The sequence below is a fragment of the Salvelinus sp. IW2-2015 genome, linkage group LG23, assembly GCF_002910315.2.
Source record: "Salvelinus sp. IW2-2015 linkage group LG23, ASM291031v2, whole genome shotgun sequence".
Taxonomy (NCBI): domain Eukaryota; kingdom Metazoa; phylum Chordata; class Actinopteri; order Salmoniformes; family Salmonidae; genus Salvelinus; species Salvelinus sp. IW2-2015.
In genome coordinates, this window is record NC_036863.1 from 12,141,213 (window position 1) to 12,164,968 (window position 23,756).

General features: G+C 41.6%; 1 protein-coding gene across 1 annotated transcript in view; it reads left to right on the forward strand.

Annotated features, from left to right (window-relative positions):
* Window positions 1–1,220: 1,220 nt before the first annotated feature.
* Window positions 1,221–23,756, forward strand: part of LOC111950460 (calpain-5-like) — a 48,780-nt gene continuing 26,244 nt past the window's right edge. Inside the window, 2 exon segments of the mRNA XM_023968059.2 lie at window positions 1,221–1,386; window positions 16,112–16,243. Of these exon segments, the coding sequence (XP_023823827.2) occupies window positions 1,222–1,386; window positions 16,112–16,243 (297 nt within the window). The 5' untranslated portion in view covers window position 1,221.

A 23,756-nucleotide genomic window follows, 5' to 3' on the forward strand; every position in this document is an offset into this window, starting at 1 on the left:
AGAGAAGTTGAAAGAAGACAGCAGGTCAAACTGAGCTTAGAGTACTGTCGGGTGAAGTTGCCCCTAGACGCTGATCTCGGGTAAGTTTAGCATTTTCCCCACTAATGGTTAAGGTTAAGATAAGGGGATGGGAAGCTGATCCTAGATCTGTACCTAGGTTATACTTCACCCTGGAGCGAGGTTCAAAGCTAAAAACCATAAGGATGAGGAAAAATATAGTGGATGGTCTATGTGCTTCTGTATTCAACTATCATTCTTCTTATCGTGTCTCATTTTATATTGCTGTTGGTGTTTCTGGATGATTTTTGGCTGGTATTGAAGTGTGCGGTGTGTTTGGTTGACAGTTTGCCTCTAAAAGGCTTCTGCCATCCATCTTTTCCATGCTCCTGTAGTGAACGATCTGTCTGCAGTTCAGTTCTGCCAGTGTATTCCTGGGACATTTGAGATTGAGTCGACATCAGACAGACAATGTTACGTGATTTTAAAGAGAAGTAGCCTAACTACCCTCACCTCACCTCTCCACACACACATACACACACTCCTCCTCTTCCCATTCTGGCCCTCTATAAGATCTCATTACATATCCTGCTCCCAAGGCAAAAGAGCAGTGTGCCTTATTTAACCGAGTTGCTATGCAGAAAATCCTTCCCATTGGTTTATTTCCCAATGGCCTTTAGATTGTCTTTGTAGGATTAAGCACAATAAAAAAATATAAAGAAACCAGCTGTGTAGCTAACAGATAAGCCTTTTGATTAGTCAGCTCATTCTATACAAGCCTGTTGGAACTGTATGTACTGTGTAGGCAATTTGGTAGCCATTTTGTTTCATCACTGGCCAGTAGCAAATCTGAAGTGTCAATTAACCTCGAAGAGAACATCCTGCTTCGTCTCCATGGTGATTTGTTGAGTCCTTGATCTCCTGTCACATCGTATGGCGAGGTCATCAACAGCTCATTGCTCTGTGACTACAAGTTGAATAGCTTGTTTCCTCAACAGCTCTGTCTATCTACGTTTATTTTCTGCTATTACGGACTCTTGTATCACAACTTTTGATACATGCGTGTGTGTATTTGTCCATAGTGTAGCCTACCCAAAAGGTAAAATGTAATAACATTGACACATGCTAATCTTCAAGGATATAAGAGACCTGTTGGTAGGAGACCAGTTCCAGGTCACTAACAGAGCCCCCTGTCTCCTGCGTGTGGTCCCTACGGGCTGTAGGATGTTCTCGTCTGTGAAGGCCTTCGAGGGGCAGCAGTACTCCACCCTGAAGAGGCAGTGCCTTGCCAGCGGCCTGCTGTTCGAGGACCTGCGCTTCCCCGCAGTGGATGACACCCTCTTTTACCAGGGCAACAGGATTGGACGTGTGCACTGGAAGAGACCCCGGGTGAGTGAGCTACTTCTACTACTACTTCTTCCACTACCATAAAACATTTTTTTAAGACTGCTGAAGCAAGCACACCATTTTTCTTTCGAAAATATATTCATGGTTTATTTGGACAGAGACATATAAACACCTTTGCAATACGTTGCACTATAGTGTGTATAGCTCACGCACATTTTCTACACTTGTCCCTAGATTATCTTTTCTTCTCACGTTTACACTTACATATCCTTTTCACACTACTGAGGTGGGCTACGTTGGGCTGGCATGGTCAGCAAATGTTGTGCTATTTAGGTTCATGCTTGGTAGACTGGAGCTAAACACACACACCCTCACTTCCTGTGTAAAACCACAGACTATGAAGAAGGAGAAGATAGTAGCCAAAATATCCAAACGTATATTGTATTTTTTGTGAAGGAGAGTATTTGGATTTTTATTGATTGATACAGGGTAGAAGTAGACTGAGATGGGGACATAGAGGAGAGGGACACAACACTGAAAATGGCGCAGTCGTGGATCGAACCCCTGCCTCCCGGGGAAATGTGTAATCAGGGGACAGCAACACTACCACTAGACCAGCCCCCGGCACCAATATATTGTGTGCAAATCATGTTATTTTATAAGGACCCCTAGTCCCATATTGGGCTCCTCTGTAGTCCTTAAAGGGAGCTGCATTTTTTACCATATAATTTGCTGAACAGCATCACTCACTCAGAATAGCAAAGACATCTGGTTTGCCAAGAACACTGACTGTAGTGTGTGTGTGTGTGTGTGTGTGTGTGTGTGTGTGTGTGTGTGTGTGTGTGTGTGTGTGTGTGTGTGTGTGTGTGTGTGTGTGTGGAGATGTGGATGTCAGATGTTCCCACGGGGGGACCAAACCAACACAAGCTAAAAAAAAAATAAAAAAAAGCTAAGCTGGTGCCTAGGGCCAGACAAAGTGTTAGGAAGTGTCCATATCAATTATCCCTCCCTCTCTTCTCCCTCTCTCCTCCTTCCCAAACCCCTCTCCTCTCTTTCCCCCAGAGTGCCGCTCATTCCAGTCCCAGAGCAGCTAGACATGAGAAGTGTGGTGCGGCAGGCAGCGTTTATTACCGTGATAACTGGGTCACACAGATGGCCTGTTTGGGTCTATGTGGCGATGTCAGCCTGTCATTTTACAGCGTTTTGGTGGTTGACGTGGGGTCGCTTAGTGACTCAGCAGAGAGGCATGGAGAATTGAAAGGTGGAAGGAGGAGAGCTATTTCCACCTCCATCTCTCTATGACACAGGATATTCCAATTTCTTTCTCTCACTTTTTATGGTGGTTGTTTGTAAGTGAGGACTTGGTGGACAGTACATTATTTAGGTTAGGTTTTACTTTATGTGTTCGCTGCCGTGTGCTGGTAAGGGCACAGAAGACAGACATGTATCAAATCAAATTGTATTGTCACACACATGTTTAGCAGATCTTATTGCGGGTGCAGCGAAATGCTTGTGTTTCTAGCTACAACAGCCCAGTAATATCTAACAAGTAATATCTAAAATTTTCACAACAATACACACAAATCTAAAGTAAAGGAATGGAATTAAGAATATATAAATATTTGGACGAGCAATGTCGGAGTGGCATAGACTAAAATACAGTAGAATAGAATACATTATATACATATGAGATGAGTAATGCAAAATATGTAAACATTATTTCAGGTAGGATTCCAGTTGAGGTGGTTTAATAACGCAGAAGAAGCACAGGCACGGAACAGCACCGCACCGTGTATGGATGGGCTAAGGCACCTAGTGGTCTGGAAACCTGCCTCAACCAAAGTGTGTGTGTGTGTGTGTGGTCTGCAAGTAAAGAGATAAATAAAGATACAATAGTGAATGACAGAATGCAATCTCCAATTCACATCTCTTATAAACAATATGCATGGCTATAACATGCCTATGATGACTTAATGCTATACAGGACCATACAGCGCAATTAAAGTAATTCTGACTGTACTAATTTGAGATCAAAGGGGTGCTGCCACACATGTACTACAAAGATTAGCACCATCAACTTCAGTACATGGCTACAACTGCACAATGAACTTGAATACCTCTAAACAGATGTATACCCATATGATGATGTACAATAAACCTACATTACCAGTCAAAACTTTGGACACACCTACTTATTTCGTTATTTTTACTATGTTCTACATTGTAGAATAATAGTGAAGACATCAAAACTATGAAATAACACACATGGAATCATGTAGTAACCAAAAAAGTGTTAAACAAATCAAATTTGAGATTCTTCAAAGAAGCCACCCTTTGCCTTGATGACAACATTGCACACTCTTGGCATCATCTCAACCAGCTTCATGAGGTAGTCACCTGGAATGCATTTCAATTAACAGGTGTTAAAAGTTAATTTGTGGAATTTCTTTCCTTCTTAATGCATTTGAGCCAATCAGTTGTGTTGTCACACAAGGTATGGGGGGTTAACAGAAGATATCTAAATTTTATGCATTTGAGCCAATCAGTTGTGTTGTCACACAAGGTATGGGGGGTTAACAGAAGATATCTCAATTTGGTAAAAGACCAAGTCCATATTACGAAAGAACAGCTCTAAGACATGAAGGTCAGTCAATACAGAATATTTCAAGAACTTTCAAGACGTTTCTTCAAGTGCGGTCGCAGAAACCATTAAGCGCTATGATGAAACTGGCTCTTATGAGGACCGCCACAGGAAAGGAAGACCCAGAGTTACCTCTGCTGCAGAGGATAAATTCATTAGAGTTGCCAGCCTCAGAAATTGCAGCCCAAATAAAAGCTTCACAGAGTTCAAGTAACAGACAATTCTCAACATCAACTGTTCAGAGGAGACTGTGTGAATCAGGCCTTCATGGTCTAATTGCTGCAAAGAAACTACTACAAAAAGACACCGATAAGAAGAAGAGACTTGCTTGGGCCAAGAAACACGACCGGTGGAAATCTGTCCTTTGGTCTGATGAGTCCAAATTTGAGAGTTTTGGTTCCAACCGCCATGTCTTTGTGAGACGCAGAGTAGGTGAACTGATGATCTCCGCATGTGTGGTCCCCACCGTGAAGCATGGAGGAGAAGGTATGATGGTGTGGGGGCTTTGCTGGTGACACTGTCAGTGATTTATTTAGAATTCAAGGCAAACTTAACCAGAATGGCTACCACAGCATGCTGCAGCAATACGCCATCCCATCTGGTTTGTGCTTAGTGGGAATATCATTTGTTTTTCAACAGGACGATGATCCAACACACCTCCAGGCTGTGAAGGGCTATTTGACCAAGAAAGAGAGTAAGGGCAAGTGCTCAGCATATGTGGGAACTCCTTCAAGACTGTTGGAAAACTCTTTTTTTGGTTACTACATGATTCCTTATGTTTTATTTAACAGTTTTGATATCTTCACTATGATTCTACAATGTAAAAGAAATAGAAAAAATTCAGAAAAACCCTTGAATGTGTGTCAACAGGTGTGTCAACTTCTGACTGTTACTATAGACAATTACAGGGCATATAAACAACGCACTGGGGGACATTATCCTATACAAATACAGTGTTAAATGTCCGAAATGATATGACAACCAAAATAGAGCTAGCCAGCTCACAATAGCTAGCTCGCAGTAGAAACTACTACTATGACGTTATCGTCGTAGAGTGCATCTTCAGATATAAACACCTGAAAGATACTGTATAATATATTTACATACTTGTCAACAAGGATGCACCCTGGCCTTCGCTAACACAATGATCGCTAACTGGTGAGAAAACACAAGGATGGCTTGAACTTTCTCTCAATTTACTTCTCTCAAGTTGATCTTCTTCTCTGAGCTGGCGTTCGCCCAGCATGCTCTGCTCCACTTCACTCGTGGGCAGAGCTACAGCTCTGATGTGATGAACTAACATTACTGATATGATTAACTGATTTTACTTCACAGCCTTTTGTACATTGTTTTCCTTTGATGGTTTTGATGCTTTTTTGTGTTTCTCGTTCTCCCAGATCAATTTCAGTTGAGGTATTTCAGTATTGAGGTATTCCAGTTTAAGTATTTCAGTATGGAGGTATTTTGGTATGGAGGTATTTCAGTTGCAGTATTTCAGTATTGAGGTATTTCAGGCAAGATGCTACAGCTCAGCCTTTACACCATAGTACCCTCCAAGCGCATCATTAAGATCGGGGCCCAGGATCTGAACCCCGCCCTGTACAACTGGGTCCTGGACTACCTTACGGGCCACCCCCAGGTGGAGAAGGTAGGCAACAACACCTCCACTACACTGATCCTCAAGACAGGGGCCCCTCGTGTACTCCCTGTTTACCCATGACTGTGTGACCACGCACGCCTCTAGCTCAATCATCAAGTTTGCAGACGACACAACAGTGGTAGGCCAGATTACCAACAATGACGAGACAGCCTAGGTGAGGGCACTGACAGAGTGGTGCCAGGAAAATATCCTCTCCCTCAACATCAACAAAATTAAGGAGCTGATCGTGGACTTCGGGAGACAGCAGAGGGAGCACGCCCCCATCCACATCGACGGGGCTGCAGTGGAGAAGGTGAAAAGCTTCAAATTCCTTGGCGTACACTTCACTGACAATCTGAAATGGTCCAACCACACAGACAGTTTGGTGAAGAAGGTGCAACAGCACCTCTTCAACCTCAGGAGGCTGAAGAAATGCACCATTGAGAGCATCGTGTCGGGCTGTATCGCCGCCTAGTACGGCAACTGCACCGTCCGCAACCGCAGGGCTCTTCAGAGGTTGTTGCGGTCAGCCCAACGCATCACCAGAGCACCCTGCCTGCCCTTCAGGACATCTACAGCACCTGGTGTCACAGAAAGGCCAAGAAGATCATCAAGGACCTCAGCCAGTCAAGCCACGGCCTGTTCACCCCAGTATCATCCAGAAGACGATGTCAATACAGGTGCATCAAAGCTGGGACCGAGAGACTGAAAACAGCTCTCAAGGCCATCAGACTGTTAAATAGCCATCACTAGCCAGCCTCCACCCAGTACCCTGTCACTAGCCGGCTACCACCCGGTTACTCAACCCTGCACCTTAGAGGCTGCTGCCCTATGTACATAGACATGGAACACTGATCACTTCAATAATGGAACACTGGTCACTTTATAATGTTTACATACTGTTTTACCCATTTCATATGTGTATATATACTGTATTCTTGTCAAGGCTCATCCTATTCAACTATTGCTGTACATATACTATTCTATCGTACGTATTCTTCAGATACTTATTATATGCTTATTATAGCAAGTACAGTCTGCATGTGTAGGTGCTTATTGAGGTGTCCCCATATATTTTCCATCTGTTCAGTTATCTGGTTTTAATATCCATTCTAGAATACCCTTCTAACCAATCAGAAACTAGTATTCAACAATGCAGGTGGTATAAATATATTTATGCTCCAGACTCTGACATTGCTCGTCCTAATATTTCTATATTTCTTAATTTTGTTCTTTTACTTTTAGATTTGTGTGTATTGTTAGATATTACTGCACTGTTGGAGCTAGGAACACAAGCGTTTCACTACACCCGCAAAAACATCTGCTAAATACTGTATGTGTATGTGACCAATAACATTTGATTTGATTTGAATGGTCTGAAATAGGCCTTCCTCAATATTGAAATACCTATCAGTATTGAGGAAGGCCTATTTCAGGCAATTTCAGTCATAATTTCACTTGAGGTATTGATGTTTTAATGTGTAACAGACAGAAGAGGTGGGTTCTAGTGAGTTAGATATTAGAGTACATACCGTGTTTAGTGCTTCGCTTGTTTAAATAGCACTTGGGTATGTTTACGGCTGCAAGTCAAGACAGAGCATGCAGGCATAAATAAGAGGCTGCTATAAAATTCTCCCCATCTTTTTTTCTCGCTCTCTCTATCTCTCTCTCTCTCTCTCGCTTTCTCTCTCTCGCCCCCTCCCTCATTAGCTCTGTACCTCTCACCCTGTCTTTCTTTCTCCTGCCATCCCTCTCAGCCTTCTCTCCCTACTACATCCACTCCCTGGCCTCCAGATTGGTTGTGGTTATTTATGACATGACTGACAAGCAATAAAATGTCAGTGCCCATTTGGAAAGTATTCAGACCCCTTGACTTTTTCCACATTTTGTTCTTACAGCCTTATTCTAAAACGGATTAAACACACACACTAATTGCACATTGACACTTCCATAGTGTCCTTTGAGTAATAGGAGCGGTGCTGAGGCGAATGGGATAGTGAAGAGTCTCCAGGGGACTCTGCAGTGGCAGTGCAGTGGTGGGCTTCTCCTCTCTGCTGACGAAAAGTTGGCTTTTGCAGCAACCTGCTTTCGTCGGCATCAGCAAATGACTGACCTTGGGCGTGGTGTGTGTCCTCTTTGGACAGACATACACACACATGCACACATACAAGCAAACTGTATTCAGATGAAATGTTTAATCGCTGAGAAAATGTGCATGTCGGCCCAATTCAATCTGGCTCCATGTTCTTCCACTGCCGGCACCTGGTGCTTCCTCCTCACCATATTTGGTGGGGAGTGGAACTTCAAACCGGAAGGTTCCGTTCATACATCGGTGAAACATTTGGCTCCTTGTTCTATCTGTGGTTATACTGCATCTAAAGTTAATCTGACGACATCACAATGATGACAAAAGGTTTTCCTACTCATTATGTGTCTCCTTTAGAAATGACATCGTATTTCCAAGCCACTATAACGCACTTTCGACTAAATCTTCACAACGCCAATTGACAATGAGTGATAAACAATGACTCAGGAGTCATAGAACTTCATAATAATATGTGAGGCAACATGCAACCCATGAACACCTGGAGGATTTTGTTGCTGTTGTGTTTGCTTGTCCTCACTCTGATTTATTTTCCTTTCTTTTTGAATGGCTTCACTGTATTGTGGATGGATGATGACTGTGTACTTGGTGGACATGGAACTGCATCTCCCATAAATCACCTCTCCGATCCCCCTTTAACTGTGGTGTGTGTGTGTGTGTGTGTGTGTGTGTGTGTGTGTGTGTGTGTGTGTTGTTGTGTGTGTGTGTGTGTGTGTGTGTGTGTGTGTGTGTGTGTGTGTGTGTGTGTGTGGTGTGGTGTGTGTGTGTGTGTGTGGTGTGTGTGTGTGTGTGTGTGTGTGTGTGTGTGACTTTGTAAAATACCCTGTGCTGTGTGTTAGACTTTAGGCAGAGGGGGAAAATGCAGAGAGAGAGAGGTTGGATGGACGGAGACAGATCAATATGTATGTAGACTGAGAATATGATTTGAAATATTCATTCTGCTCATGTAATCTGATTGCACGTGCACTCGCATCCATGCAAGCAAGCCTGTACATACAAACACCACACGCACACACTAATTGCACATTGACACTTCCATAGTGGCCTTTGAGTAATGAGCGGTGCTGAGGCGAATGGGATAGTGAAGAGTCTCCAGGGGACTCTGCAGTGGCAGTGCAGTGGTGGGCTTCTCCTCTCTGCTGACGAAAAGTTTGGCTTTTGCAGCAACCTGCTTTCGTCTGCATCACAAAATGACTGACCTTGGGCGTGGTGTGTGTCCTCTTTGGACACAGACATACACACACATGCACACATTGGGATACCAGTACAATATGGAATCATGTATAAACCAAAAACAAATCAAAATATATTTGAGATTCTTCAAATAGCCATCCTTTGCCTTGATGACAACTTTGCACACTCTTGGCATTCTCTCAACCAGCTTCACCTGCCAGCAATTCGACCATGAAGGCTTGATTCACACAGTCTCCTTTGAACAGTTGATGTTGAGATGTGTCTGTTACTTGAACTCTGTGAAGCATTTATTTGGGGCAAAGGGTGGCTACTTTGAATAATCTCAAAAATAACATATATTTTGATTTAACACGTTTTTGTATACTGCATGATTCCATATGTGTTATTTCATAGTTTTGATGTCTTCACTATTATTCTACAATGTAGACAAAACATTTAAATATAGAAAAACCCTGTAATGAATAGGTGTGTCCAAACATTTCACTGGTACTGTACATGCATATATTGCACACACATTCTTTCTCTCACACACCCAAACACATGCATGCGGGTCGGCAGGTAGCCTAGTGGTTAGAGCGTTGGACTAGTAACCGAAAGGTTGCAAGATCATAAAAGGTAAAAATCTGTCCTTCTGCCTCTGAACAAGGCAGTTAACCCACTGTTTCTAGGCCGTCATTGAAAATAAGAATTTGTTCTTAACTGACTTGTCTAGTTAAATAAAGGTAAAATAAGAAAAATGTATCCACTGCGCACACATTTTTTGAATTAAGTGTGTTAAGTATGTCAAATGAAGAGGCTCCCTAATAGCTCCAGCTGAGTAACGACTGAGCATCTCCATCCACCTCTCTTAGGTAAGTGTGGGTGTGTTGTGTTTGTGTGTTTGGTTAACATGTCTCCCTAGGCTGGTTTAATTTACAGTACGGGGCGGAGATGGGGCTCATCAAAGCGGCCAGTTCTCGCTCTCTCGCTATCTTCTCAGTCCATCTCTCCCATCTCTCTCTCTCACACACGCCGACACTTCAGAGTAAAAATTGCCTCACGTAAACATTGGACTGTATTTACGACCTCTTATCTAAACCCATTTCAGTACAGTTGGATTGGACGAAATAGAGGTCCCGCACACTGTCGAAAAAAATAAATAGATCCAAAACTGAGGCTTGAATGCAAAATAAAGACGTTTATTGAAACATCATAGTGCCCAAAGAATATTGCATAATGAAAGACAGTGCATAAATAGAAGATGAAAACAAAACACAACATTTCGGCCTCAGGCCATCACCAGTGTAAAAGATAGTTGTATTGAAATGACGATTCGCAAGCATACTACAAGCATGTTGGCCGGCAGGCAATGAGGTTGTAACGGTGTTCCTCCTCCTCTTCATACGAAGAGGAGGAGTAGTGATTCGACCAAGGCGCAGCGTTGTGATATGACATGATATTTATTTAAACAAGARGAAAACAAACTATACTTGACTAACTAACAAAACAATAAACGATGTAGACAGACCTGGACGACGAACTTACATGAAACACGAAGAACGCAATAACAGGAAAACTGACTACATAAAACGAACAAACAAAACCGAAAACAGTCCCGTGTGGCGTAACATACAGACACAGACACAGGAGACAACCACCCACCACAAACAATGTGAAAACACCTACCTTAATATGATTCTCAATCAGAGGAGATGAAAACCACCTGCCTCTAATTGAGAACCATATTAGGTACCCAAACCAACATAGAAACAGAAAACATAGACTGCCCACCCAAACTCACGTCCTGACCAGCTAACACATAAAACAACTAACAGAAAACAGGTCAGGAACGTGACAGAGGTGTGTGGATAAAAAAAACAATAGACTTTCATATTACAGCAGAATTGTCAGTAAAATATTATTATTATTGTTATTATTTTTATTTAATATTATTACAATATTACTATGTTTAGGATACATTGCTAGCACATTGTCATAGACATTTCTGTCATTGTCAGACACGACTGTTTATGTGAATAAGGTCTATGGTGTGGAAATTGTAGTCTTTTCCTCCGGTTGGGGCAGTGAGACAGTCACCTCCCTGGCGCTCCAGTGCAATCTACCAATGGGCTGTAGACAGATCTATTGGGCGGGGGGAGTGAGAGGGCGGGGGTGCGGGGGATATTATATACATGGTCTGAGGTAATCTGCCTTTGGCCTAAAGAGCAGGAACCCAGACATTGTCATTCTACAAGAAACATGGTATAGAGGAGACGGACCCACTGGTTTCCCTCTAGGTTACAGAGAGCTGGCAGTCCCATCCACCAAACTACCAGGTGTGAAGAGACTCAGGGAGTATGCTCATTTGGTATAGAGCAGATCTAACCCACTCTATTAATTTAGTCAAAACAGGAACATTTTACATCTGTCTAGAAATGTATAAGGAAATTATCTCAACAGAGAAAAAGGTCCTCATGTATGCTACCTATATCCTTGCAATAGAATTCCTATACTTTAACGATGACAGCTTCTCCATCCTAGAGGGGGAGAGAAACAATTTCCAGGCCCAGGGACATGTCCAAGTCTGTGGTGACCTAAATGCCAGAACTGGACAAGAACCTGACACGTTTAGCACATGGGGGAACCTAACTGAAAATGACAGCATCCCCTCCCAAATATGCCCCGCTAGACACAACTATGACAAAACAACCAACAGAAACGGGTCACAACTCCTGCAGTCAATGGTAGGCTTCGAGGGGACTCTTAAGGTAGGTACACTTACAGGTCATCCCTTGGCAGTAGTACTGTAGATTACTTTATCACTGACCTCAACACAGAGTCCCTTTTCGACAACTTCCTGGACAAAACGTTTCACTGTAATAGTTTCACTGTAAAACTAGGCAGTAGAAAACCTAAACGGTATATTTGACCTCTCATCTATCATATCAAATAATTTTTTTTATAGCAGACAACCTAAGAAAATTAACAACAATGACAAATGATTTGATGAAGAATGCAAAAACCGAAGAAAGAAATTGAGAAACCTATAGAATAGGTTACCCATAGAATCTAACCACCCATAGAATCTAACCACTTCTGAAAATTGGAACACTCTAAACAAACACGAAGAGTTACCTATCCAAAATGGAGATGTATGGATAAACCACTTTTCCAATCTTTTTGGCTCTATAACAAAGAACAAATAGCATAAACATATATACATGATCAAATACAAATCTTAGAATCAACTATTAAACACTATCAGAACCCACTGGATTCTCCAATTACATTGAATGAACTACAGGACAAAATACAAACCGTCCGACCCAAAAAGTCCTGTGGTGTTGATGGTATCCTAAATTAAATAATAAAATATACACATTCCAATTGGCTATGCTTAAACTCTTTAACATCATCCACAGCTATGGCATCTTCCCCAATATTTGGACCAAGGACTGAACATCCCAATCCACAAAGATAGAGACATATTCACCCCAATAACTATCGTGGAATATGCGTCAACAGCAATCTTGGGAAAATCCTCTGCATTATCATTAACAGCAGATGTGTACATTTCCTTAATGAAAACAATGTACTGAGCAAATGCCAAATTTGTTTTATACCAAAACCGTACGACAGACCACGTATTCACCCTGCACACCCTAATTGACAAAGGCAAAGTCTTCTCATGCTTTGTTGATTTCAAAAAGCTTTTGACTCAATTTGGCACGAGGGTCTGCTACACAAATTTATGGAAAGCAGTGTTGGGGGAAAAATATATGACATTATAATATCCATGTACACAAACAACTAGTGTGTGGTTAAAATTTGCAAAAAAACACATTTCTTTCCTCAGTGCCGTGGAGTGAGACAAGGATGCAGCTTGAGCCCCACCCTCTTCAACATGTGTGTGTATATATATATATATATATATATATATATATAATCGAATTAGCGAGGGCACTAAAACAGTCTGCAGTACCCGGCCTCACCCTACTAGAATCTGTCAAATGTCTACTGTTGGCTGATGATCTGGTGCTTCTGTCCCCAACCAAGGAGGGCCTACAGCACAGATTCTGTTAGACCTGGGCCCTGACAGTAAACCTCAGGAAGACAAAAAAAATATGGCGTTCCAAAAAAAGTCCAGTTGCCAGGACCACAAATACAAATTCCATCTAGACACTGTTTCCCTACAGCACACAACAAACTATACATACAGTACCAGTCAAACGTTTGGACACACCTACTCATTCCAGGGTTTTACTATATTTTTACTATTTTCTACATTGTAGAATAATGGTGAAGACATCATAATGATGAAATAACACATTTGGAATCATGTAGTAACCAAAAAAGTGTTAAACAAATAAAAATACATTTTATATTAGATATTCTTCAAAGTAGCCACCCTTTGCCTTGATGACAGCTTTGCACACTCTTGGCATTATCTCAACTATCTTCATGACGAAGTCACCTGGAATGCATTTCAATTAACAGGTGTGCCGTGTTAAAAGTTACTTTGTGGAATTTCTTTCCTTTTTAATGAGTTTGAGCCAATCAGTTTTGTTGTGACAAAGTAAGGGTGGTATACAGACTATAGCCCTATTTGGTAAGATACCAAGTCCATATTATGGCAAGAACAGCTCAAATAAGCAAAGAGAAATGACAGTCCATCATTACTTTAAGGCATGAAGGTCAGTCAATACGGAACATTTCAAGATCCCACTGTTACCTCTGCTGCAGAGTATAAATTCATTAGAGTTAACTGCACCTCAGATTGCAACTCAAATAAATGCTTCACGGAGTTCAAGTAACAGACACATCTCAACATCAGCTGTTCAGAGGAGACTGTGTGAATCAGGCCTTCATGGTCGAATTGTGGCAAAGAAACCACTACTAAAGGACACCAATAAGAAGATACTTGCTTGGGTCAATAAACACGAGCAGTGGACATTTGACCGGTGGAAATATGTCCTTTGGTCTGATGAGTCCAAATTACATTAGACTGGTGGAAATGTGTCCTTTGGTCTGATGAGTCCAAATTTGGATCTGGATAAAAAATACTTGAATCAATTATAGAACCCATTGCTTTTAATGGTTGTGAGGTCTGGGGTCCACTCCCCAAACAAGAATTCACAAAATGGGACAAACACCAAATTGAGACTCTGCATGCAGAATTCTGCTAAAATATCCTCTGTGTACAACGTAAAACACCAAATAATGCATGCAGAGCAGAATTAGGCCGATACCCGCTTATTATCAAAATCCAGAATGGAGCCGTTTAAATTCTACAACCACCTAAAAGGAAGCGATTCCCAACCTTTCCATAACAAAGCCATCACCTACAGAGAGATTAACCTGGAGAAGAGTCCCCTAATCAAGCTGGTCCACAAACACAAAACAGACCCCACAGGACAGGACAGCAACACAATTAGACCCAACCAAATCATGACAAAACAAAAAGATAATTATATGACACATTGGAACAAATTAACAAAAAAACAGAGCAAACTAGAATTCTATTTGGCCCTAAATAGAGACTACACAGTGGCAGAATACCTGACCACTGTGACTGACCCAAACTTAAGGAAAGCTTTGACTATGTACAGACTCAGTGAGCATAGCCTTGATATTGAGAGAGGCCACCATAGGCAGACCTAGTTCTCAAGAGAAGACAGGCTATGTGCACACTGCCTACAAAATGAGATGGAAACTGAGCTGTACTTCCTAACCTCCTGCCAAATGTATGACCATATTAGAGACACATATTTCCTTCAGATTACACAGATCCACAAAGAATTTGAAAACGAGTCAAGTTTTGATAAACTCCCATGTGAGAGAGAGAGGGAGAAGGACGTCAGCAGGATGGCACCAAAGATCTGTTCGCACACTGTTGGTGGGGAGCAACACACACACTGGCTGAAAATAACACTTGTCTCACACCTGGAGGGTGTGAAACCACACGTCCCACCCAAAGGGAGAGGAAGATAATAACACACTCCAAATGGTACCGTGCCCCCTATATAGTGCACTACGTCAGACCAGAGCTCTAACGACCCTGTTCAAAAGTAGTGAACTATATAGGGGATATCGCACCACGTCATTCCTGCAGTCTTCCATCTATCACTATTGACTGCAGATCACTATTGGGATCCTCTACGGAATTTTAGTAGCCTGCATCTCCATACTCAGGTCTTCTCTGCTTCAGTCACTCCTGCATTTGCTGGGTCTCCAGGACCCAAATTAAGCAAGCTATTTGCTAGTTAATAGTTACCAGTATGGCTTAAGGGTATGTTCTTCAACCATGCAACTTTTGTTATCACAGCTAAAGCAGAACCAGTCTGGCACCTTGAGTTAGTTTTAATTCTGTCTGTCGGTCTGTCTTTTGTAGCTCTATGTGGGTTAGTTTAAGTGCTGTCTGTGTTGTAGGGTTGGGGTAGTTGTAGCTCTATGTGGGGTAGTTGTAGTGCTGTCTGTCTGTGTTGTAGGGTTGGGGTAGTTGTAGCTCTATGTGGGGTAGTTGTAGTGCTGTCTGTCTGTGTTCTAGGGCTGGGGTAGTTGTAGCTCTATGTGGGGTAGTTGTAGTGCTGTCTGTCTGTGTTGTAGGGCTGGGGTAGTTGTAGCTCTATGTGGGGTAGTTGTAGTGCTGTCTGTCTGTGTTGTAGGGCTGGGGTAGTTGTACTGCTGTCTGTGTGAAGAGGTTGTTCCAGTGGGGCTCAGGTTAGCACGGCCCAGATGAAGCCGTGACCCTGTAGATCCTCCTCCTGCTTCACCCATAAATCACCACAACACCTGCCAGACCTGACACTTGTCAGGGGCTGGGTGCTCTGTCTCCTCCCTCACTCTTTCTCTCTTTCCCTCCTTGTCTGTCTGTATGTCTGTCTCTCTCTCAACTTCATTCGCTCAATCCATGGTACTCTCTCTCTCTCCTGTCTGTGTCGGTAAAGGCATGTTGTGTGTGAAGGATAGAAGTGGAGCGTGTTGCAGAGCCTCATCTAAATTCCCATTGATTAGGAGGAGTAATTAAAGAGTCCCTGGCCATGCCTCGCCTGGCAACTCACTCCACCCATCTGTCCTCTCTCTTTCTTTCTCTCTCTTTCTTTCTCTCTTTCTATCCATATATTTTTTGGTCCCTAGGCCTCATGTAACCTTTCTATTTCTCCCTCCCTCCTTCATTCCCTCTCTCTCATTCTCTTCTGTCTCTGTGTAGGAGCTCTGTGAGGACCCTCACCTGTTTGTGGATGGGATCAGTGCGCACGACCTGCACCAGGGCCAGCTGGGAAACTGCTGGTTTGTGGCGGCGTGCTCCAGCCTGGCCTCCAGAGAGTCCCTGTGGTCCAAAGTAAGTGTGGGGATGGAGGGCTGTGTGTGTATGTGCGTGTGTGCCATGACTGTACCCACGCACGCGTGTACCCATTAGGCCAGATTACCTGTTGATGAAGGGGTAAACAGGGGAAAGCTCATCTCACCAGAGGCATCATTAGGCCACATCAACACCTCTCTAGAACACTGTCAGCAGAGTTGGAGTACACTACCAAGCTTATAACTCCGTCTCTGACTGAGGTTTAGGTAGAGTATCATAGTAGACTTTCCTGGTCTACTCGGTTGTGTTAAAAGAATGAATGTGTTGGTATCTAGCATTCTTTCATGACATCTTTTTTTATATCCTACACCTACACTTCTGGATGTGTGTACCATAATACAGTTCTAAAGCCCTATTGGCACAGGACTAGTACTATACATCAGGACTAGGACTATACAGGACTAGTACTATACATCAGGACTAGGACTATACAGGACTAGTACTATACATCAGGACTAGGACTAATAGTCAGGACTAGTAATCATACAGTAGGACTAGGCTATCAGACTAGTACTATACATCAGGACTAGTACTATACAGGATCTAGTACATACATCAGGACTAGGACTATACAGGACTAGTATATAATCAGGACTAGGGACTATACAGGACTAGTACTATACATCAGGACTAGGACTATACAGGACTAGTACTATACATCAGGACTATCACTATACTCAGGACTAGACTATACAGGACTAGTACTATACACGGACAGTACTATACATCAGGACTATACTAAACACAGAACTAGGACGATAAGGACTAGACTATACAGGACTAGTACTATAGCATCAGGACTAGTACTATACAGGACTAGTACTATACATCAGGACTAGCTATATACAGGACTAGTACTATACATCAGGACTAGGACTATACAGGACTAGTACTATACATCAGGACTAGGAACTAACATGGACTAGTACTATACATCAGACTAGGACTATACTAGCACTAGTACTATACATCAGGACTAGTACTATACATCCAGGACTAGTAGATACTATCAGGACTAGACTATACAGGACAGTACTATACATCAGGACTAGCTATACAGGACTAGTAAATACATCAGGACTAGGACTAAACATCAGGACTAGTACATATATCATCAGGACTAGGACTATAACAGGACTAGTACTATACATCAGGACTAGGACTATACAGGACTAGTACTATACACAGATAGACATACAGCTAGTACAATCATCAGGACTAGACTATACAGGATAGTACTATACTCAGGACTAGGCAACTATACACTCAGGAATAGTACTAGGAACTCATCAGGACTAGTACTATAACAGGACTAGTACTATACATCAGGACTAGTACTATACAGGACTATACTATAACATCAGGACTAGTACTATACAGGACTAGTACTATACATCAGGACTAGGACTATACGGATCTAGTACGAACATCAGGCTATAACTATACCAGGAACTAGTGACTATACATCAGGACTAGTACTAACTCAGGACTAGTACTATACAGGATCGTACTATACATGCAGACTAAGTACTACTACAGGACTAGTATATACATCAGGACTAGTACTATACAGGACTAGTACTATTATGCATCAGGACTAGTACTAGACTAGTACTTATAACATCAGTGACTATACTGATTACATACTAGGACTAGACTTATACAGGACTAGTACTATAACAGGACAGTACTAAATAACAGTCAGGACAAGTACTATACAGGACTAGTACTATACAGGACTAGTACTATACAATCAGGACTAGTACTATACAGGACTAGTACTATACATGCAGGACTATACTATACATCAGGAACTATACTATAGCTATCAGAGACTATACATCAGGACTAGTAACTATACATCAGGACTGTACTATACAGGACTAGTACTATACATCAGGACTAGTACTATACTAGGACTAGTACTATACATCAGTACTAGTACATACAGGACTAGTACTAATAGCATCAGGACTAGTACTATACAGGACTAGTACTATACATCAGGACTAGTACTATACAGGACTGTACTAACATCAGACTAGTACTATACAGGACTAGTATATACATCAGGACAGATAAACAATCAGGACTAGACTATACAGGACTAGTACTAAACAGGACTATACTATCATCAGGACATAATATCAGACTAGTACTATACAGGACTAGTACCATGAATACTATCAAGGATAGTACTATACATCAGGACTAGTACTATAACAGGACTAGTACTATACAGAACTAGTACTATACAGGACTATACTATAACACAGGACTAGTACATAACATCAGGACACTACCGTACTATACAGGACTAGTACTATATCAGGACTAGTACTATAAGGACTACTACAATACAGGACTAGTACTTATACAGGACTAGTACTATACATCAGGACTAGTACTATACAGCTAGTACTATACAACATCCGGACTAGTACTAATACATCAGGACTAGACTTACATCAGGACTAGTACTATACATCAGGACTAGTACTATACATGGACTAGTACTATACTCAGGACTAGACTATACAGGACTAGTAAACTATACTATACAGGACTAGTATATACATCAGGACTAGGACTATACAGGACTAGTACTATACAGGACTAGTACTATACATCGGACTAGTACTATACAGGACTAGTACTATACAGACTAGTACTATACATCAGGACTAGTACTATAACAGGACTAGTACATACATACGACTAGTACTATACATCAGGACTAGACATACATAGGACTAGTACTATACAGGACTAGTACTATCCATCAGGACTAGTATATACATGACTAGTACTAATACGATAGACTAGTACTATACAGATAAGTACTATACATCAGGACTAGTACTATACAGGACTAGTACTATACATCAGGACTAGTACTATACAGGACTAGTATTATACATCAGGACTAGTACTATACAGGACTAGTACTATACATCAGGACTAGTACATACAGACTACGTACTATCACAGGACTAGTACTACATCAGGACTAGACTATACAGGACTAGTACTACAGGACTAGTACTATCATCAGGACTAGACTATACAGGACTAGTACTATCAGGACTAGACTATACATCAGGACTATACTATACACAGGACTAGTACTATACAGGACTAGTACTATACAGGACTATACTATACAGGACTAGTACTATACATCAGGACTAGACATACATCAGGACTAGTACTATACAGGACTAGTACTATACAGGACTAGTACTATACAGACTAGTACTACAGGACTAGTACTATACAGGACTAGTACTATACATCAGGACTAGTACTATACATCGAGGACTAGTACTATACATCAGGACTAGTACTATACATCAGGACTAGACTATACACAGGACTAGTACTATACAGGACTAGTACTATACATCAGGACTAGTACTATACACATCAGGACTAGTACTATACCTGGACTAGTAACTATACATCAGGACTAGTATATACACAGGACTAGTACTATACATCAGGCTAGTACTGAATACATCAGGACTAGTACTATACATCAGGACTTATACTATACATCAGACTAGTACTATACATCAGGACTAGTACTATACATCAGACTACGACTGATACAGGACTAGTACTACATCAGGACTAGTACTATAACATCAGGACTAGTACTATACATCAGGACTAGTACTATACATCAGGACTAGTACTATACATCAGGACTATACAGGACTAGTACTATACAGGACTAGTACTATACATCAGCGACTAGACTAGATAGCATCAGGACTATACAGGACTAGTACTATACATCAGGACTAGTAGATACGATCAGACTAGTACTATACTCAGGACTATACAAGGACTAGTACTATACAGGACTAGTACTATACAGGCTAGACTATACAGACTAATACTATAACAGGACTAGTACTATAACAGGACTAGTACTATACAGGACTAGACTATACAGGACTAGTACTATACATCAGACTAGTACTATACAGGACTAGTAACTTATACAGGACTAGTACTATACATCAGGACTAGTACTATCCAGGACTAAGGACTATTACAGGACTAGTACTATAAGCTAGTACATGGACTAGTATATAGCTAGGACTATACGGACTATATCAGGACTGTACTATACTATCAGGACTAGTACTATACAGGACTAGTACTATACAGGACTAGTAACTATAGCATCAGGACTAGATATACAGGAACTATGGACTATACATCAGGACTAGACTATACAGGACTAGACTATACAGGACTAGTACTATACATTGCTAGGACTAGTACTATACAGGACTAGTACTAATATCAGGACTAGTACTATACATCAGGACTAGTACTATACAGGACTAGTACTATACATCAGGACTAAGGACTATACAGGACTAGTACTACGGATATCATACAGGACTTAGGCTACATACCAGGACTAGTACTATACAGGACTAGTACAGGACTAGCATCAGACTAGTACTATACAGGACTAGTACTATACAGACTAGGACTATTACAAGGACTTAGTACTATACAGGACTATACTATAAGGACAGTACTATACATCAGGACTAGTACTATACAGGACTAGTACTATACAGGACTAGGACTATACAGGACTAGGACTATACAGGACTAGGACTATACAGGACTAGTACTATACAGGACTAGTACTATACAGGACTAGGACTATACATCAGGACTAGTACTATACAGGACTAGTACTATACAGGACTAGGACTATACAGGACTAGTACTATACATCGGTTATGTCATTATTACCCCAACATGTCCGTTTTTCAAGTGGAAGATTCGGACAAAATTTGTTTTACCAAACTGCCCCGTTATTATTTTTTTGTCATTCAAAATATAATGTTCAAGGTGTGAAGATATTTCAACTTAGTATTGGCCATATGGTCTATAGTTCAGAGAATGTCAAAAATAATAATGCTTATCAATAAGAACCATGAACTGTAGCCTTTGAAGACATTTAATCAACTGACATATTTGGAGATAAAAAATTACTGACATGAAAGATTTGGATGGGACAAAAATGACGGATGTAGTGATTTGTGCTCGTGCACATAATTACATTACCTGAGCTCCCCTTGTAAAACGTATCCTGTCCAAATAGGGCTTAAGCTTTGTTATAAGACATTTACGCTTTTACGTGTTAATAACAACTTAAGCCCTTAGCCCTATTCGGATGGGATTTTTACTGGGGGAGTTCAGGTAATGTAATTATGTGCACGAGCACCAATCACCGCATCCGTAATTTTAGTCCCGTCTGAATCTGCCAATTCCGCCACATTAAAGGTCCCCAAGAACACAGTGCCCTCCATCATTCTTAAACGGAAGAAGTTTGGAACCACCAAGACTCTTCATGGAGCTGACCGCCCGGCCAAACTGAGCAATCTGGGAAAGGGCCTTTTTCAGGGAGGTGACCAAGAACATGATGGTCACTCTGACAGAGCTCCATAGTTCCTCTGTGGAGATGGGAGAACCTTCCAGAAGGACAACCATCTCTGCAGTCTCCCACCAAGCAGGCCTTTATGGTAGAGTGGCCAGATGGAAACCACTCCTCAGTAAAAGGCACATGACAGCCCGCTTGGAGTTTGCCAAAAGGCACCTAAAGAACTCTCAGACCATGAGAAACAAGATTCTCTGGTCTGATGAATCCAAGATTGAACTCTTTGGCCTGAATGCCAAGCGTCACATCTGGAGGAAACCTGGCACCATCCCTACAGTGAAGCATGGTGGTGGCAGCATCATGCTGTGGGGATGTTTTTTAGCAGCAGGGACTGGGATTGAGGGAAAGATGAACGGAGCAAAGTACAGAGAGATCCTTGATGAAAACCTGCTCCAGATCCCTCAGAACCTCAGACTGGTGGCGTAGGTTCAGCTTCCAACAGGACAACGACCCTAAGCACACAGCCAAGACAACGCAGGAGTGGCTTCGGAACAAGTCTCTGAATGTCCTTGACTGGCCCAGCCAGAGCCCGGACTTGAACCCGATCAAACATCTCTGGAGAGACCCGAAAAAAGCTGTTCAGCGACGCTCCCCATCCAAACTGACAGAGCTTGAGAGAATTTGCGAAGAAGAATTGGAGAAACTTCCCAAATACAGGTGTGCCAAGCTTGTAGCGTCATACCCAAGAAGACTTGAGGCTGTAATCACTGCCAAAGGTACTTCAACAAAGTACTGAGTAAAGTGTCTGAATACTTATGCAAATTTGATATTTCAGTTTTTTATTTCTAAAAACCTGCTTTTGCTTTGTCATTATGGGGTATAGATTGATGAGGGGAAAAAACCACTTAATATATTTTAGGATAAGCCTGTAACTGTAACGTCAGGAGAATGATGGGTGTAGAGTCAGGCGCAGAGAGCAGAAGCACTTTTCCTTCACTCTGTGGTCCAACTCATCCCAAACATCTCAATTGGTTTGAGGTCGGGTGATTGTGGAGGCCAGGTCATCTGATGCAATACTCCAACACTCTCTTTCTTGGTCAAATAAGCCTTACACAGCCTGGAGGTGTGTTGGGTCATTGTCCTGTTGAAAAACAAATGATAGTCCCACTAGGCGCAAACCAAATGGCATATTGACTGACCTTCATGTCTTAAAGTAATGGTGGACTGTCATTTCTCTTTGCATATTTGAGATGTTCTTGCCATAATATGGACTTGGTCTTTTACCAAATAGGGCTATCTTCTGTTTACCACCACTACCTTGTCACAACACAACTGATTGGCTGAAACGCATTAAGAAGGAAAGAAATTCCACAAATTAACTTTTAACAAGGCACACCTGTTAATTGAAATTAATTCCAGGTGACTACCTCATGAATGTGGTTGAGAGAGTGGTTGAGAGAATGCCAAGAGTGTGCAAAGCTGTCATCAAGGCAAAGGGTGGCTACTTTGAAGAATCTCAAATATTAAAAAACACTTTTTGGGGTTCTACATGATTCCATATGTGTTATTTCATAGTTTGATGTCTTTGTTATTATTCTACAATGTAGAAAATAGTGAAAAAATAAAGAAAAACCTTGGAATGAGTAGGTGTGTCCAAACGTTTGACTGGTATTGTACAGTTGAAGTCGGTAGTTTACATACACCTTAGCCAAATACATTTCAACTCAGTTTTTCACAATTCCTGATATTTAATCCTAGTAAAAATCCCTGTTTTAGGTCAGTTAGGATCACCATTTTATTTTAAGTATGTGAAATGTCAGAATAATAGCAGAGAGAATGATTTATTTCAGCTTTTATTTCTTTCATCACATTTCCAGTGAGTCAGAAGATTACATACACTCAATTAGTATTTGGTAGCGTTGCCTTTAAATTGTTTAACTTGGTTCAAACGTTTCTCGTAGCCTTCCACAAGCTTCCCAGAATAAGTTGGGTGAATTTTGTCCCATTCCTCCTGATAGAGCTGGTGTAACTGAGTCAGGTTTGTAGGCCTCCTTGCTCGCACATGCTTTTTCAGTTCTG